The sequence below is a fragment of the Protopterus annectens genome, chromosome 8.part0, assembly GCF_019279795.1.
Source record: "Protopterus annectens isolate FY-2018-M chromosome 8.part0, PAN1.0, whole genome shotgun sequence".
Taxonomy (NCBI): Eukaryota; Metazoa; Chordata; order Ceratodontiformes; family Protopteridae; genus Protopterus; species Protopterus annectens.
The window spans coordinates 746,870,205-746,887,078 of NC_056741.1; the positions used below are offsets into that span (position 1 = coordinate 746,870,205).

At 39.3% G+C, this 16,874-nt stretch overlaps 1 protein-coding gene across 1 annotated transcript in view; it reads right to left on the reverse strand.

Moving 5' to 3' along the window:
* FAM189B (family with sequence similarity 189 member B) overlaps positions 1-16,874 on the reverse strand; it is a 991,404-nt gene that overhangs the window by 110,052 nt on the left and 864,478 nt on the right. Inside the window, exon 10 of the mRNA XM_044080204.1 lies at positions 8,963-9,568. Within this exon, the coding sequence (XP_043936139.1) occupies positions 8,963-9,568 (606 nt within the window). The remainder of the gene's footprint in view (positions 1-8,962; positions 9,569-16,874) is intronic.

Sequence of the window (16,874 nt, forward strand, 5' to 3'; positions counted from 1 at the left end):
ACACACACACACACACACACACACACACACACACACACACACCTCAGTCTGTGCACACAGCAGAAAGTACAGTTGTGTACTTACCATAAATGTAGATGTTTGAGTGTATTCACTGTTGCATTCATTACATTTGGGTAATCTGCTGGCAGGCTGCCCTCAGTCGGCCTGAATTCCAAAGTCTTGGGTCCTGCATTTGTTGCTGTCTCCTCTTCCATGATGTCAGGTTGTCAGGGGTATAAAACAAGCAGCCAACACCATTTTCTTTAGTTTTTCTTGCCCCAGATGTCAGGTGCCCCCAAAAAGGTAGCAAAAATATATATGTATAAAAACTAAATATACATGCATCAATATAAACTTTACCTTCATCTACAAGCACATAGGTTGTAGAAGATAGAGAAGGAAAGATAAACTCCAGAATGAAAGGGGGATGGCAGGCGGGTAACCTGGACTGCAACAGTGAATACACTCGAACATCTACATTTATGGTAAGTGTACACATCTGTACTATGTTCTTCATGTTTCATTGTTGCAGCCATTACATTTGGGTAGAATCCCAAAGCTATGGTTGGGAGGCTGGAGCTAAACAGCATTAGGTGTGGCTATAAGGCCCTGCAGAACTGCAGTGGCAAAGCCTGCTCTGGACTTAGAGTAGAGAGGCAAATGATAATGCTTTGTAAAGGTGTGAACAGAACTCCAAGTAGCAGCCTCTAGAATGTCTTTGGTTGGTACTCCTCTGAGAAAGGCTGCCGAAGTAGCTGCAGCTCTGGTGGAATGAGACCTAATGCCCTTGAGCACAGGTTTACCATGGTGTAAGTAGCAGAAACGAATGCAGTGGCTTATCCACTTTTAAATAGTCTGCTTTGAAATAGCCTTTCCTTCTGATCCTGCAGCATATGCCACTAGTAATTGCTCAGTTTTTCTTAGAGCTTTCGTCCTGCTCAAGTAGAATCTTAGCTGTCTGTGTACGTCCAAGGAATGCAGAATTCTCTCCCCCTTGTTCTGCGGATTTGGATAAAAGGTTGGCAGGTGAATAGTTTGGTTAAGAGCCACACTGGAAACCGCCTTAGGCATAAATGTTGGATTTGTCCTCAGAGACACACTGTCTGGGTAAAATATGATAAAAGGCTCCACAGCCATGAGGGCCTGTAGCTCTGAGACTCTTCTTGCTGAAGTAATTGCTAGTAGCAGAGCTGTTTTCCATGATAAGAACTTTATATCAGCAATAGCAGCTGGTTCAAATGGAGGCAGGGTGAGCTTTTCCAACACATAATTGAGGTCCCATCCAGGTATTGGTGATCTTCTAGGAGGCCTTAAATTTTTGGCTCCTCTAAGATACTGCTTTAGTAAAGGATGAGAAAAGATTGATGGCTCTGTATTGTAATGAGCCAAAATGGCAGAGGCATGGATTTTTATTGATGAGAAAGATAGGCCTTTGTCAAGCATCTCAGTCAAGTATTGTAATATCTGAGGAATATTTGGTTCTGCTGTATCACTTCCTTGTGCTTGATTCCAAGCACAGAATCTCTTCCATTTATCAGCATAAGCTTTTCTAGTACTAGGCCTTCTGGCTTCCAAAATGACATCCATCACAGTTTTACTGAGAGGTGTTGTTTGTATAACTACATGATCAGCCATACTGCCAGGTTCAGTGTCTGGAGTTGATTGTGCAGGATTTGATTGTTTTGCTGGGACAGTAGTTGATGTCTTTGAGGTAAGGACCAAGCTGGGTATTGAGACAAGTTCCTTAGGATTGGGTACCAGTATTGGCAGGGCCAGTCTGGGGCAATTAGTATCATCTTTGGTTTCTCTTGTCTGATTTTTAGGAGGCTCTTGGGAAGAAGAGGCAGAGGAGGAAAGGTGTAAACTGATAGGTTTTTCCAACTGAAGGATAGGGCATCCACTTTTCATGCTTGTCTGTGATATGTCCTGGTGCAGAATCTTTTCAATTGATAATTTTGAGGAGAGGCAAATAGATCTATGTCTGGTCTCCCCCATTTCTTTGTTATCATGCTGAAGACTTGTGGATCTAGTTTCCACTCGTGAGGATCCATAAGGTTTCTGCTTAAATCGTCTACCAGAGTATTTTGTTTTCCTGGCAGGAATTGAGCTTGAAGATGTATTTGGTAAGTCAAAGCTGTGTCCCACAGTGCCATGGCTAATCTGCAAAGGGGGTATGAGTGCGTGCCCCCCTGCTTGTTTATATACCACATGACCGTGGTGTTGTCTGTCTTTAGCAGTAGCTGTCCTAGATGAAGTAAGTCCTTGAAGGCTGTCAGGGCACTTTGAACAGCTAGCATCTCTTTCTGGTTGATATGTAGATGCATTTGTTTTGGGGTCCATATGCCCTGAATGCATCTTCCCGCCATGTGGGCCCCCTAGGCATAATCTGATGCATCTGTTGTTAAGGTTTGGCTGGCAGGGGGTAGAGTGAAGGCCCGTCCCATGTTTTTGTGACATGTCTTTGCCCACCATAGAAACTCCTGTTGTAGGCAGGGAATGAGAGGAATCACTGTTTCCAGTCTGTGACAATGTTGACTCCATAAACTTGTTAGGTACCATTGAAGTTTCCTCATATGCAGTCTTGCATATGGAATCAGTAGGATGCAGGATGCCATGAAGCCCAAAGCCTGCAGAATTTGTCTTGCAGATAACTGTGTTTTTGTTGCCATCAGTTTGAAGTAAGTAGTCAGTTGCCTTTGCTTGTCTGGCGTGAGGTAAGCCATCTAGGCAGTTGTATTCAAGCTTGCACCCAGGAATGTTATCTTTTGAGAGGGTACCAGTTGTGATTTATTTTCGTTTATTGTGTACCCTAGGCATGTTAGAAGCCTTTTCACAAATGCCAGGTGTTGAAGAAGAATGTCCTTGTTCTCTGCTTGAATAAGACAGTCATCCAAGTAAGGATATATTTGTATACTTCTTTGTCTGCAAAATGCAATTACAGGTGCCAGGCACTTTGTAAAGACCCCAGGTGCAGTAGATAAGCCAAAGGGCAGAGCAGACAATTGGTAATGCATTAAGCCAGCCTTGAATCTGAGGTATCGTCTGCACGATTGTCTTATTGGGACATGCAGATATGCCTATTTTAGGTCTAATGTCACCAGCCAAGCATTCCTGCCCAGCATGGGCAGAAGCTGCTGCAAAGTCAGCATTTTGAATTTTGGAATGTCCAGGTATGTGTTCAAAATCGATAAATCCAGTATTGGCCACCAGGCCTTGTCCTTTCTGGGTACCAAGAAAAGTCTTGAGTAAAAACCTTGTCCTTTTTCCTGCTCTGGTACTGGCTGAATAGACCCATATCCATGAGGGACGTAACCTGTTGCTGTGCTTCTGCCCATTGATTTTTTTGGCAGATCTGGCCAACAGGTGCCATTGACAGAGTATGGAAATGGAATCTGTATCCCTGCGATACTATGTTCAGCACCCACTTGTCCAGGGTTATTAACTGCCAATTTTGAGCAAAAAGTACTAACTTCCCACTAAGGGTGCTGCCAAAACATAAGTGCTTGGTGAAAGCAGAGGGAAGTCATTGGGACTGTTTTCTGTAGGTTTGCGCTTTATCTCTTCCAAATTTGGAGGTAGAAGCGCCCTATTGTTTTGACCTGTATGAATCTTGTGCCTGGTATCTGGAATCCTTAGGGCATCTGGATTTGCCCTTTGAGCTCTGTCTGACACAGGAAAGGACCAATTTTTTGTAGGCCAGTATCTACTGAATCTTGGTGGCTGCACTTGTAAGAAGTCTTTTACAGTTTGCATAGACTTAGCTTTGTCTTCCATTTTCTTTAAAACCTCTTCTGCCTTAATACCAAACAGAGTATCATGCTGTAAAGGTACATCCAGTAATTTAGCTTTAACATGATCAGGCAAATTTTGTTCCTTTAGCCAGGCATGCCTCCTAATCACAGATCCAGTAACTGCGGCCCTGCAGGAGGCCTCTAAGGAATCAAAACCACATTGCAAAGTATGATTTCCAACCTGTTCAGCTGCATGCAATAATTCCTGCAATTCTTTATTTTCTGCACATTCCGAAATCAACATAATTTTCTGTTTCAGCAATCCCATAACATGTTGTTGATACTTGAGCATATGAAACTGACAGTTTAAGGCCCTAATTGCCAAGGTTGCAGATGTATAAACCTTTTTTCCCCATCTATCCAGTGCCCTTGAATCTCTGTCAGAGGGGGTAGGATTTTTTGCTGTTGAGGCCTTAACTCCCTTTTAAACCCTGTGAAATAGTTTCAGGATCAGCAGCAGGGCTTCTAAATAAAAATTTGTGTGAGTCAGGGACCCCGTAATATCTGTCAGGCTTGCTGGGAACCGGAGGTAAGGAGTCAGGGGTCAAGCTTGACTCCGAAAACACATCATCCACAATGTCTAAAACAGGGGGTATGGCTAAAGGCCTGTGCTGAGGGAGAAGAAGGAAATCCCTGAGCCTCTTTTTTGATTCTGAGAAATCTTGACTCTCCCAGTGAAAATGCTCCCTCAAAGTATGCAAGGTTTCTCCGAATGAATAATCCTCAGGAGGTGATGCAGATGGAATAGACTCCTCTGCATCAGAATCCTCATAGGGAGGTGTAGATAATTCCTGATCAGAAGAGGAATCCGAAGAAATAGAAACCTGATCTGAAGATTCATAATCAGTGTATTGCCTAGGTCATTTATCTGGAGGGGGATGGGAACCTCTGATCAAAGTAATAAGGTCTTCAGCCATTTTGATCATCTGTTTTTTAGGCATAGAGGCCTGTGCACGTGGCTCATGCGTAATTTTTTTAGTTTTAGAAGTTGCTTTTGTCTTTGGATTTGCAGTTGTTGTCGGTTTGATATAAAAATGTTGAGGCCTGAATACGCCCTCAGAAGCCGGTGCCTGCTCAGCGGCTCCGGACCCATCAGAGGGAGATACATCCGTCGGTCCAATACTTTGAGTATCTCACGACATGCCGGACTCCACATGGGTGTCGGTAGGGGCCTGCGACTCAAAAGTAGCGGGTATCAGGAGCTGCGAAAGCACTTCATTGAGTACTGGCGAACCGGTGACTGGCTTAGGAGAAGCTTCGTCATTGGTTTTGGACCTCGACTGTCTCTCTCTGTCTTTTTCTTTGCGTTTTTTATGTACTCCGGTAGTTGGATTGCTATCTGACGACATTTCTAGGTAGTTAAATCTGTTTCCAAAATACTTTGAGGGAAAAATATACTGACGCTTAATAGTGCGTTGGTTAAATCTAGCACAAAACCGACAGCCAGGCACGTTGTGATCAGGGCCTAGGTTAGGAATACAGTATAAATGGAAATCCTTATGAGGTATTTGTTTCCCACAAGTAATACAATTATTAACTTTTTCTGACATCAGAATGGAGCAAGAAAAAAGTTTCCCCAATGGGGTATTTAGCTTTAGTGAAGACTTCGGTTCTGAAACTCAAACTCGAATATTTCAGGAGTCAGCCGACAGGCACTTGCGAAATGCTTCTGTTTCGTGCACCGTGCGGCAACTAAAGAAAATGGCATCGGCTTCTTGTTTTATACCCCTGATGACCTGATGTCATGGAAGATGAGATAGCAACTGATGCAGGACCCAAGACTTTGGAATTCAGGCCGACTGAGGGTAGCCTGCCAGCAGATTACCCAAATGTAATGACTGCAACAGTGAAACACGAAGAACATCAGACCTGTGCTCTGACTGTATCTCTCCTGATCCTGGTTTGCATATCCATCTTCTACACTATCCTCATGTGGATATAGATGATAGTCATTGCCAGCTTCTAAATCTCCCTCAAGGGTTTAGTGACGTTAGGACATTCTCCTAAAGAAGAGGTTTCTGGGGCTTATGAAAAGGAAGTTATCTAGAAAGGCCTTAATGCTTGCTGTGTTTACAGATCCCGTGTTTTTTTTTTACTTAAATAAATCCAGATATCGAAGCAGCTATGGTAGAGTGCTAACCAGTTCTAGAGATATTTGCTAAACAATTCCAGATAAAAATCCACAAGTATTTCTTCCAATGCGATGTCACTTTATTACAACATAAAAGCAGGTAGGTAAGTGCTTTCACAAACATCCGTTTGCTTCATCAGACTATGAATCAACACAATCAAAATCTCCTTTTATATACATACAAGTAGGAAAATTTTCAAACTAACAAATCACAGCTGACCATACTTCTAAAGCACCCCCCAACTATCCAAACCCTATGACAAAACCAAAACCATCTAAAAATATCATTCAACTAATTAATATTGCTGAAAACTGTATAAAAACAGTATATATAAGAAACAAAAATATAAAACATGTATGTATAAACATATAGCACGACATATACGTAACTTAATAAATAAATACATGAAGCATGAAATCATTTAAGCAACCTCCTGTTCCTGAGCTTAGAAGTAATAGATAAATGGTCATTCAAACCTTGTCTTATATGCACCCCTAATTTTATTATCCAATTAAGTTCTTTTTCTTCTGTTTTAGAACTAATATCCCCCATCTTAACATCTTCCATAACCAGTTCCAATACATTAAATGTGAACTGGTATTCTGTTCCACAAGTTAAAATGTGTTTAGCAACAGCACTGTAATTCTGTCATCTTTTTAAACATTACATATGATCTCTGATGCACTCTCCTAGCTGCCTATTGGTTTTACCCACATAGAATGCTTTACAGAGAACACATCAGGCTAAATACACCAAGTTTTTACTATTACAATCTGCATCTACAGTAAAGGAAAACATCCTTCCTGCATCCAGATGCTCAAATTCTACATCTTCAAAAATATATTTACAAAAATTGCACTGTTTACATCTTCTTGTTCCTCTGCCAGAGGTACATGTCCTTACAGCTGCACTGTTTTTGGTGTAACATAGTCTCTGTTTAAGAGACCTATTGTTCCTATAGACCAAATAAAGTCTTTCTCCAACAAGACATGCTATTTCACTGTCAACTTACAGAATATTCCAATTTTTCTCTAAAATTCCTCTTAATACTTGATTGTCATTAGTAACATGTCACTGTTTAAGCTACATTAGTATTCCTCATCTGACATTTAGCATTATAATTCCCCTCATTAGAGTAGTATGGCTTTGCCTTATCCTTTCTTGTACATCTGGCATAATTACTTGCCTCTATAATATCCTTATATCCATAGCCTCTACCTTCAAAATCTCTTTGTAACTGTACAAGTTCAGATTCAAAATCTGCATTTCTCTGTCAGCAAGCCTTGAACACCTCATTGCTTGCCCTCTCAACATATTACGAAATACATGTTGCGGATGCATGCTTGTTCTATGTACATACGTTAACCATTGGCAACTTTTCTGGAAACGACTCGTATGTAGACAATGATGACTGTCTACACCGAGTCTAATATCCAAAAAGTCTATCTGTTCACTTGAGTACTTACTTGAAAATTTTAGAAAAGCACAGGTACTATTTAAATATTCCATGAACGATAACAAGCCAACCTCTTCTCCTTCCCACAAAATAAAACGATCATCTACAAAGCGTATATACAGACGCAGAGGTCTTTGCTAGAGTGTGCCCAAAAACATTATTAGTTTCCCATTCAGCCATTACGATGCTGGCATAGCTATTGGCACATGGTGTGCCCGTAGCTATGCCAGACACATGTAAAAAGTATTCATTATCAAAGACAAAAGCATTACAAAAGTCCTCTGCTCAAAACAGAATGCTCAGTCATTGTTAACACCATTATGACAACACTTGATGTGAATTTGTTACTTACGGTAATCCCTAATGCAGAAGGGATAGCTATGGTGAAGGAATTTTTAATGCGAAATGTAGTGAATGATGAGAGACACATTGACTTAATATGCTACCTCTTAGTGTTAGTATTAGAAAGTAATGCTTTGGGAGGTGCAGTAATTCATGGCAAGATAAAAAAATATAGGCTTTTTCATCATTTGCCCATAGTGGTCCTTTAAGTTCAGACTATTTCAAACACTTCTAAGAAACATGCTTCACCGTTTTAAAGTTGATTCCTACCTTCTAGCTTTTATTTCCTAAAACAAGCTGGTATTTTTCCTTTTTTTATCAACCAGTTCATAAATGATTTTTTCCAAACTACCATGTGCCCCATATGCCAATGATATGGTTATTTGCAGATCCAGCCCAGCTATCAAAATTATTAAAAAAAGACTTGAACCAGACCTCCTCCAACTAAGTAATTGGGTTGAAAAATATACCTAATGGTAAACACTTAAAAAAAAAAAAAAAAAAAAGCTATGATGTTGGTACCACTCAAAAAATAGAGTCCATCAGAGGCAACTAGCATGATATGACTAAAAACAACCAAACACCTTCAAGATATCTCAGTATCTGGCTGAACTTTTTCTTCCACTTCAAGCAGACAAAAGCCCAAATCAACAAAATGCTTTCCTTGACCAGAAAAATAAGCGACTTCCTTTCCCCGGAAGAAGAGCTACTACTGAAGATGTAATATAGCTCCCACAGCTGGAATATGGTGTCTCATTACTGGTTGCCACCTTTCATCAATGCTTTTCAAATTCTGAACACATATCAGAGTTTCTAGCTTTTTACTAAGATATTATCACTGAAGACATTCCAGTGAAGTAACCTGTCACTTCATGTTCATACCTTAATAATAAGACATCAGTTATGGCATTATTACTGTTTTAATTTTATTATAAAGCAGCAACTCATTTAACAGCTACAATAAAAAAAAAATGGGTTTGCTTAGATACACTCCTGCATGTGGATGCAATCTTAATCTGACTTACTAGTATATAACACGTGCAGAAAAACCAATACCTAATTATGCTTAGTTGCTAGTATACTACATCCAGAAAAATCAATTCCTTACCATGTTTAATTGCATATAAAGATTTGACAACAAGGGGCAAGAGAATGCTTTAATATCTGTTATATATAGTGCAATTATCACATTATAAGAGTTAAGCAAAGCAATCCTCCTCCTAAAAGAAGTGAGTTCTTACCTGCCTCACTGGAAGCTGTAAGTCCAGGATCACTGTGTGACCTCATTAGAGGGTTAGGTGCAAGTCCTCTGGTGGGTGTCAGAGGTCGTGAGTTCTCACTGTATCTTCGCTGAGGACATTGTCGTTCTGAGCCCAGGGGTACTGAGCTGCCAGAGCCACAGATGGTCTCCTCAGAACAAAAGCTCTGCTGTCTGGGTGTACATGATCTCACCCTGATTTCTGGGATGCAAGGTTCTTCTGGTTGCCCAATGGTCTCCAGCCTGTTGCAGCTCCGTGTGACATCATCTTCCTCCATTTGAGGACCATCATAACAAGCACTTGGAGTTGAACAAGAGTATGACCTTTCACCTCTAGCCCTAGGATCTGAGTCTGGTAGAGGATGGGTGCATGGTCCAGGTTTAGGGCTTTGACGGTGTTGTCCACACTGGATGCAATCCACACTCAGGCAGTAATCAGCTCTGCTTCGCTGCATGGATCTGAAAAGAACATAATCCATTGATCTCATGGATCCTTGTACCTCCAGCAAGCACGAGTCCTCAGATGGACTGCTGTCATCAGGCATGTCAATCATTTCTGACATCATCAGGGAGCCGCTGTCCATCGACACTGAAATTAAAGATCAAGTACAGTATTACAAATCTGTCATACAAATTAATCTGCAAATTACTGATCTTTATTCTCAGTTACATTTCTCCCTTACCCGACATCGTGCTTCAGCTGTATTACAATTACTGAATAGGATATCAAGTACCATGGTATTTACAAAGAAAGCTAGATTATTTTCCCACTCTTTCATTATAGAAGAATCGGGCATTTATTTACACATAGCAACTGGAATAATATACATTGACAGGATGAATCAGCAAACTTGGAGTTTATTGCATTCTGTAATGTTCACGATCTCTTGTATTCATTAATAACTAAAGCAAAACTGCAAAGGATGAAGCTGTTTTAGCACAAACTGAGAGTATAGGCAAGTTTAAGTAAATTTCTCAGAACTGTATAGTATTTTAAGTAGCATCTGTGGAAATAGGAAGTGGTTTAGTAAACTAAGTTCCCACACATTCCCTTCAGGCGCTTTGTTAATGGTTGCTCATTTTTAATTTGCCTGGCTATGTTGCTTGATACGTTCTATCCCCATCTTTGTTTGCTTCCTACATGTTGATGCCATTTGCGAACTTTTGTTTTCGTTGATTCTAAGAGTGCATTACATCTGAGAATGCCCAAGACATTATTTCTCTTGTTTTAAAGTATTGCTATTTGTCTGAGTTGCAAAGACTTTGGAGTGAGAACGGTGAATAATTTAGTCCCTCCAACATAGCGGTGCAAAGGTGCAAGTGCTTTATTTAATTTTCACAGAAGCAGTTTCTTGCAATAAATTCCATGCAGTTTGTGCCTGCAGCATTTGGATTTTGAGGGTATAATATTAGGACCACTTTTTCATACATTTCTCTGTATTTGACCCGTCTTTGACCATATCCATTAAAAATGAATACCTATAAAATGTCCTGCTCTGCCTATGAATGTGGAGGTATTTGTACAGAGTTTGGACTTCTTCCCCCATCATGTCAGCATATTTCTATTCCCTTTATTAATGAACAAGATAGTGTATAGGGTTCCTAACTATTTTTTGGGAAGGAATATTTTGTATGCTGCTCAACAAACGTAAGTGATGTATATATCTGTTTGTACATATGTATTTCTTTGAGACAGAAAACAGTTTTGATAAGGAGCCTTCTACTATCTGAACCTCAAGATCTAGATGTAACACAATGTAGCCGAAAAGGAAATGCATTCCTGACAGACATCTCCAGTATCACTATTAAAATACATATTCTGCATCTCTATTTATTTATCTTTGTTTTCAGGATGTACAAATGGATGTTATTTAAAGCCAAACATTAAAATATCTTTATTTTACAGAACTGTAATCTGCATGAGTTAAGTCTAGAGCTCCTGGCTTTTACACAGCTTTTGGAAAAGTAAAAAGTGACATCAGAGTCCTATATGTTTAATCAGTAATCCTTGTCATGAGACTGGACATATTCCCAGCAGGGTACTATATGTTTAACTAGTAATCCATGGCATGGGACTGGACATATTCCCAGCAGGGTACTATATGTTTAATCATCAATCTTTGTCATGGGCACTTCCTCATCAGAGTCCTATATGTTTAATTAGTAACTCTTGTCATGTGACTGGGCACATATCCATATGTCTAACCAGTCATCTACCATATGGGACTGAGAACATGCCCAGCAGAGTACTATATGCTTAATTAATAAGCCATGCCATGGACTGGGCACACTCCAAGCACAGTACCAGCTGTTTAATTAGTGATCACATGTCATAGAGATGAGTTATGTAGAATTACTCCTAAATGGCATGCTCTGTTCCAAACTAGGAGGGAGTAAATCCCACCATAACCAACACATCTCTCCCATGTATTACTGTGGAAATACCATGTTGGGGAGGCACTGATATTATAAAATAACACGCATGTCTCTCATCAAGCCACAGACAGACTTTTGGAGACCTGACAACTATTTCAATCTTTAGTAACTACTATCAAATGTAGGATATTTTCACTTCATTATTAATATGCTTAATTGCATTTATTTAATTTGTTTACTTGCAAGTGAAAGCATTTTCCCTTCTAGGCAGGACTTGAAGAAGCAGCATTGCTTTTAAGCATTTCCTGCTGCAAAGTACTCAATGCAGCCAGATCTGATTTACAGTGAACTGCTTTCATACAGATGTAAAGTCTAGCTGTATATGGATCAGTTGTTCAATTTCTGAAGAATGTTCACCAGCAACATTTCAAAAAAGCAGAATTCACTTACAAAAGTCTTTATCAGTTAAGTAAATATGTTTGAAGGTAAATATATGTGGAAGGATAGTATTAGACTCTTAAATGTATACAAGGGATGGCAAGGGCTTAACAGTGATAGCATTGTAATCCCTTATAAATGGTTACTTCAACCCTGCACATTTAATTAATTTCTAGCACCTATGAACATTTTCTGGTCTTCCTTATCTGTCAAGAGTGTGCAATTAAGTGCTTAAGCAGCAACAGAGAGCTGCTAAAGTAAGGGTGCAGACAAAGGAAGATGAAAACAAGATAGAGCCAGCAGGGAGAAGCCATCTAAGATAGAAATTTACTTGCTAATAAACCAAATAAGCTGCTATTATTGCTCAAAAGACATCTCATAGATATTTATCCCATCACACTGTGCAAGGCAGCAGGGCTTATGGCACTGCGAAGTGAGAGGTATAGATGAAAACAGAGCTTTGGTTGGGAAATTGCAGAAGGCAATCAACAGGTGAGCTTCTTTTATAAGTAGCTATCAGCTGGCATCTCCTATAGAGCAATCAGAGGGTAACACCTTGCCATAAGTGGAATTCAGGATTACAAAAACGTGAGATAGCCTGTGAGAGCTCTTTCAAGAGACAGGAGAGACTAAATAAAAGTGCAGAGGAAAAGAAACATATGTACACCAGCAGGAAGGAGCCAGCAGAGGTAGAACTTAAGCCAGTGGCGGCTGGTGACTTCAAATCAAAGGGGGGCTGCAGGAGACAGCTGAATGGGTGGGGTCAATGGGAATGGGTGTGACCAACTAGAAAGGGGAGGAGCTATGCTCAAAACCACAAAAACTTTAATTAAATATGCTGCCCTGGGTGCCAAACCATCATTATGGGAGTCCAATCAAGACAAAATGAAGTGTAGAAGAAAAAAAAATTTCAATCCATTGGCTGCATGACAGCTTACTTAATATCTAGATGGAAACAAAAAGGATGTGAGGCTACTGGAATGCCAGTCAAAATCAAGTATAAGAAAGACAAGTAGCACTTAACTCAAATCACTTCTCCTTGCACTCCAGTTTTAATTATAATTTATATTCAGCTTTATTAAAGTACCAAGTAACATGATGAAAGTAGCAATCTCTGTGATACCCCAACTTGTAAAAATGTTTCTTATCCAAAAAAGACCTGCTGCCTGACAACTATCTACTTGTTTCATGGGGAAAACATGATCAAAGTAAAATATGAAAACCAAACAAGAAACAAGCTCAACATATATTGCTTAAATGATTACTGCACAGGATATGGACCACACATGATAGATTGGCATTCTATTTAGTTTGCAGGTAAAGCCTGTAATGAGTTTAACATAATCTAATCCTGGCCTTTATTACAAATACTGTCATATGCATTTCAATACCCAAGGATTATACATTATCTAGTTATGTAAGTATTCTCTGCATGGCAACAACAGAAAGGCTTTCAATGTTGGCAATACTGCTTATTAAAACTTACTTGCATCTTACAATATCAGACAAGCTTACCTGATGGTCATTAAAGCACTGCTACTTAAACACACAGCAAAAGGCACTTTCTGAATAATAATAAGCATATATCAACAGTATAAAAATATGACAGAAACCAGAACATTCTGCAAAATCAATGACAGATGAAAAGCCACTGTAGTACTTGTGTTTACCTTGGATGGGGGGGATACTATGCACATTTACACTGCATAACTGCTCCTTGCCTTGCTTGGACACATCCAGAGTCACTACATGTGGGAGTGGGGTGCAACAAGTTTGTCACAATTTGAAATATCTCTGGCTGACTGTGATGGCCCTGACACATTTGTCATACCTCTCAACCTCAGAGCAAGAAATCTGGACAAAGCCATACATAGAAGTGGGACAAAGGCCCAAAAATAAGGACAATTTTTAAATATTGCTCTTATAAACTTAGAAAGATAATAGAATAGTAGGTCTTGCATTAGTATGAATTTTCTGAAAGGTACGAAATCTGAAACTCAAATGTCTTTGATTATTTTCTAACTTCAGTCTTTAATGATTAGTCACTAATTTGCCAAAAAACACAATTTTATGAAAAATGGACCAAAAATGTGATGCAAAAATATAAAATAGCCACACAATACAGCTGGAAACCTGTTAAAGAAGGGACACTTTTTAATATTAGTACTGCAGCTGACAAAATAAAAGAATCTACATGCATTTCTGAAATAAAAGTAATCTATAACTGATTATTACAGCTATTCATTAATTGTAAATCTTCCATGTTTTCTTACAAAATTACCATTTTGCAGAGGGATTATTAGGGGAAGAGCAACATTTTGAGCCAAAATCGGGGACAGTTGAGAGATTTGGATATGCCTAATTCTATAAAGGTTCATAGAGTAGCACTAGGCTAACTACCCTTGTGAGTCATTTTAAGCCTAGCCAATTATCCCTTGTGAGATTCAAACTCTGTATCTTGTGTTTGTAAGGAAAACACCTTCACCATTAGGCCACCCTCACAACCAAGCAGTTTTATTTGCATGTACCTCTCAACCTGTTAATGCAGGAAATCTGGACAAGGCCAAATATATTGGGGGAACATACAAACACTACTAAAAATTAATCTTGTATAAACTTAAGACAGGTGATAGAATAACAGGTCTTGCTTTAGCATGCATTTTTCTGAAGGTTATGACGTAAAACTCAATGTCTGTCATTTAGTGACTGCTTTAGCATGCATTTTTCTGAAGGTTATGACGTAAAACTCAATGTCTGTCATTTAGTGACTTCATTCCTAAATGATTTGCCAAAAAAACACACATTTTATGAGGAACAAACCAAAAATAAGAAGCAAATATCTATTCATTCTGCAAAAATATGGACAACTATGAGGTATAGTTCAACCAGGGCTGTCTGAGTTTGCTGCCCTTCCCCTCTCAAAATCATGGTCGATTAGAGCCCCCCCCACACCTGCAACAATTCTAGTGTCCCATTCCTTTGTTATTTTGCCCCATTTACAATAAACACTAATGTGCATACTGCTTTACTTCTGCGATGATTTGGATTTCATTTGAAAGTTTTATTTTGCATTTTTACAGCACAAACCCCAATAGATATCTGCTAAACAAAGCAATGCAGTCTCACAATGAAAACAGACTTAGCATTAAAACTTCTCTGCCCTTGAAACTCACATGCATTGAAACAGCATTGAAACCCACATTCAAAGAAAATACATTTTGCCAGTGGCAGATAAAGATTAACTTTGGGCTGTTTTCAAATCATAGGCCCCTTGAACATGAAACATACACATGCTCTTTGATACACCTTCCCGATTGTATTAAATTGTATTCCTTGTACAATACAGTACAGTTGTTAGAGGGCATTTTAAATGTATTGTTTTGAACATTTTTCCAGTAAACAATGAAACAAAATGCATGCACCAATGACAAAACTACCCAATTCAGAACATTTCCATCATAAAAGTCTACTCAACCTTCTACAGTCCACCAATATCAGTAAATATGCACAATCTCTGAAGTGTAAAAGTCATCTAAATAATTCCACATTAAAGAAATCTGTAAAAATAAAGAGGTTGCTGCTATCAAACAACTTTATATGTCATTGTTTATTCATCTACAAATAAAGTGCCTGTTGCCCTTGAGGAATAAATTGCCTATGTTGCAAGCATTAGAAAAAAAATAAGCTAGTAATATCGCAATAGGGACTGTATGGCAAACTGATAAAAGGTTCATAGTTACTACTCTAGGTATCTTTGCAAAAAGGACTGCAGCATCCACCAACTTTACAACACAGTACAATATCAACAATGCATCTACCTATTGTGGGAGTAGAACCCACAGCCTTCTGCATCAAAAGCAAGTACACTACCTGTTGTGCTATTAACAATGTAAGTGGGCTCAGAATAAGCAGCACTAAAGTTTTGTTCCCCTGCAGCTCTCAGCTCCTTATAAAATCTACTTGACACACAGTTGTATCTCTGAACTTTGCAGTACAAGAAATCTGGAAAAAGCCAAAATTTATTGGGGGGGGGGGGGACAAAAGCCCAAAAACCAGGGACACATTTTAAACATTGGTTGTACAATGTTGGAAAGTTGCTAGAATAAAATGCTGTGTTACCACCATACATTTCACTGCCACGTCTTTACCTGTGCAAAACAGTCAGAGAAACATAACACTATGCCAAATCAGCTGTTTTGTGAAAGGGAGGAAGACAAACTTAAATGGCTACCAGTTAGTGAATTCAGTTCTCACCATAGCTGTCAACCTCTTGACATAAAACACCTGAACAAAGCCAATAATGGGAGAATACAGCCCCCAAACATATTCAGTGAATTCTGTTCTCACCATAGCTCTCAACCTCTTAGCAAAAAAACATGTGGACAAAGCCAGTAATGGGGGGGGGGGGATACAGCCCCAAACATTCAATGGATTCAGTTCTCACCATAGATAGCTCTCAACCTTAGCACAAAATACCTGGACATGGGTTTTTTCCAGCTGCTCCGGTAGGTAGATTGGGCACTGTAAATTGGACAATAGGTGTCAGTGTGTGTGTGACTTTTTGGTATGAAAGAACAGCTGTGGCAGGGCTAGCCATCCAGTGGTATGAACCTTGGTTCCAGGAGACTGCCACTGTTGAAGTGACACCCCAACCCCATATGCAAAAATGAGAAAAGGGGTTGTGAATGGATGGATGGATGGATGGACTTTCCTTTTACAAAGACAAGTTGATCAGTGTTCATGGTCAAGAAGTTTTCAATGTCCAGATTAATGTTGTCTGGCCAATATGCTCCATGAAGCTTAACAGCTTTACACAAAATGATAAAAACTACATCAACATGTTGCACCTGGTCAACAACTTTGGATACATAATCACAATAAAACAAAAGACTGATTGAAATGGATATTCCACTTCTCATGATATACAGTAAATTATGATATTTTCAGTTAACTGCAGCCTCTTAACAATTCTGTCATGATCAATAATGTGTAAGACTTCAGAGAAACATGCAAGAAAATGATGGTTCTGTAACAGACTACTACTACTTCCCTGAGACCATTCCCTTTATAGGTGGAAACAG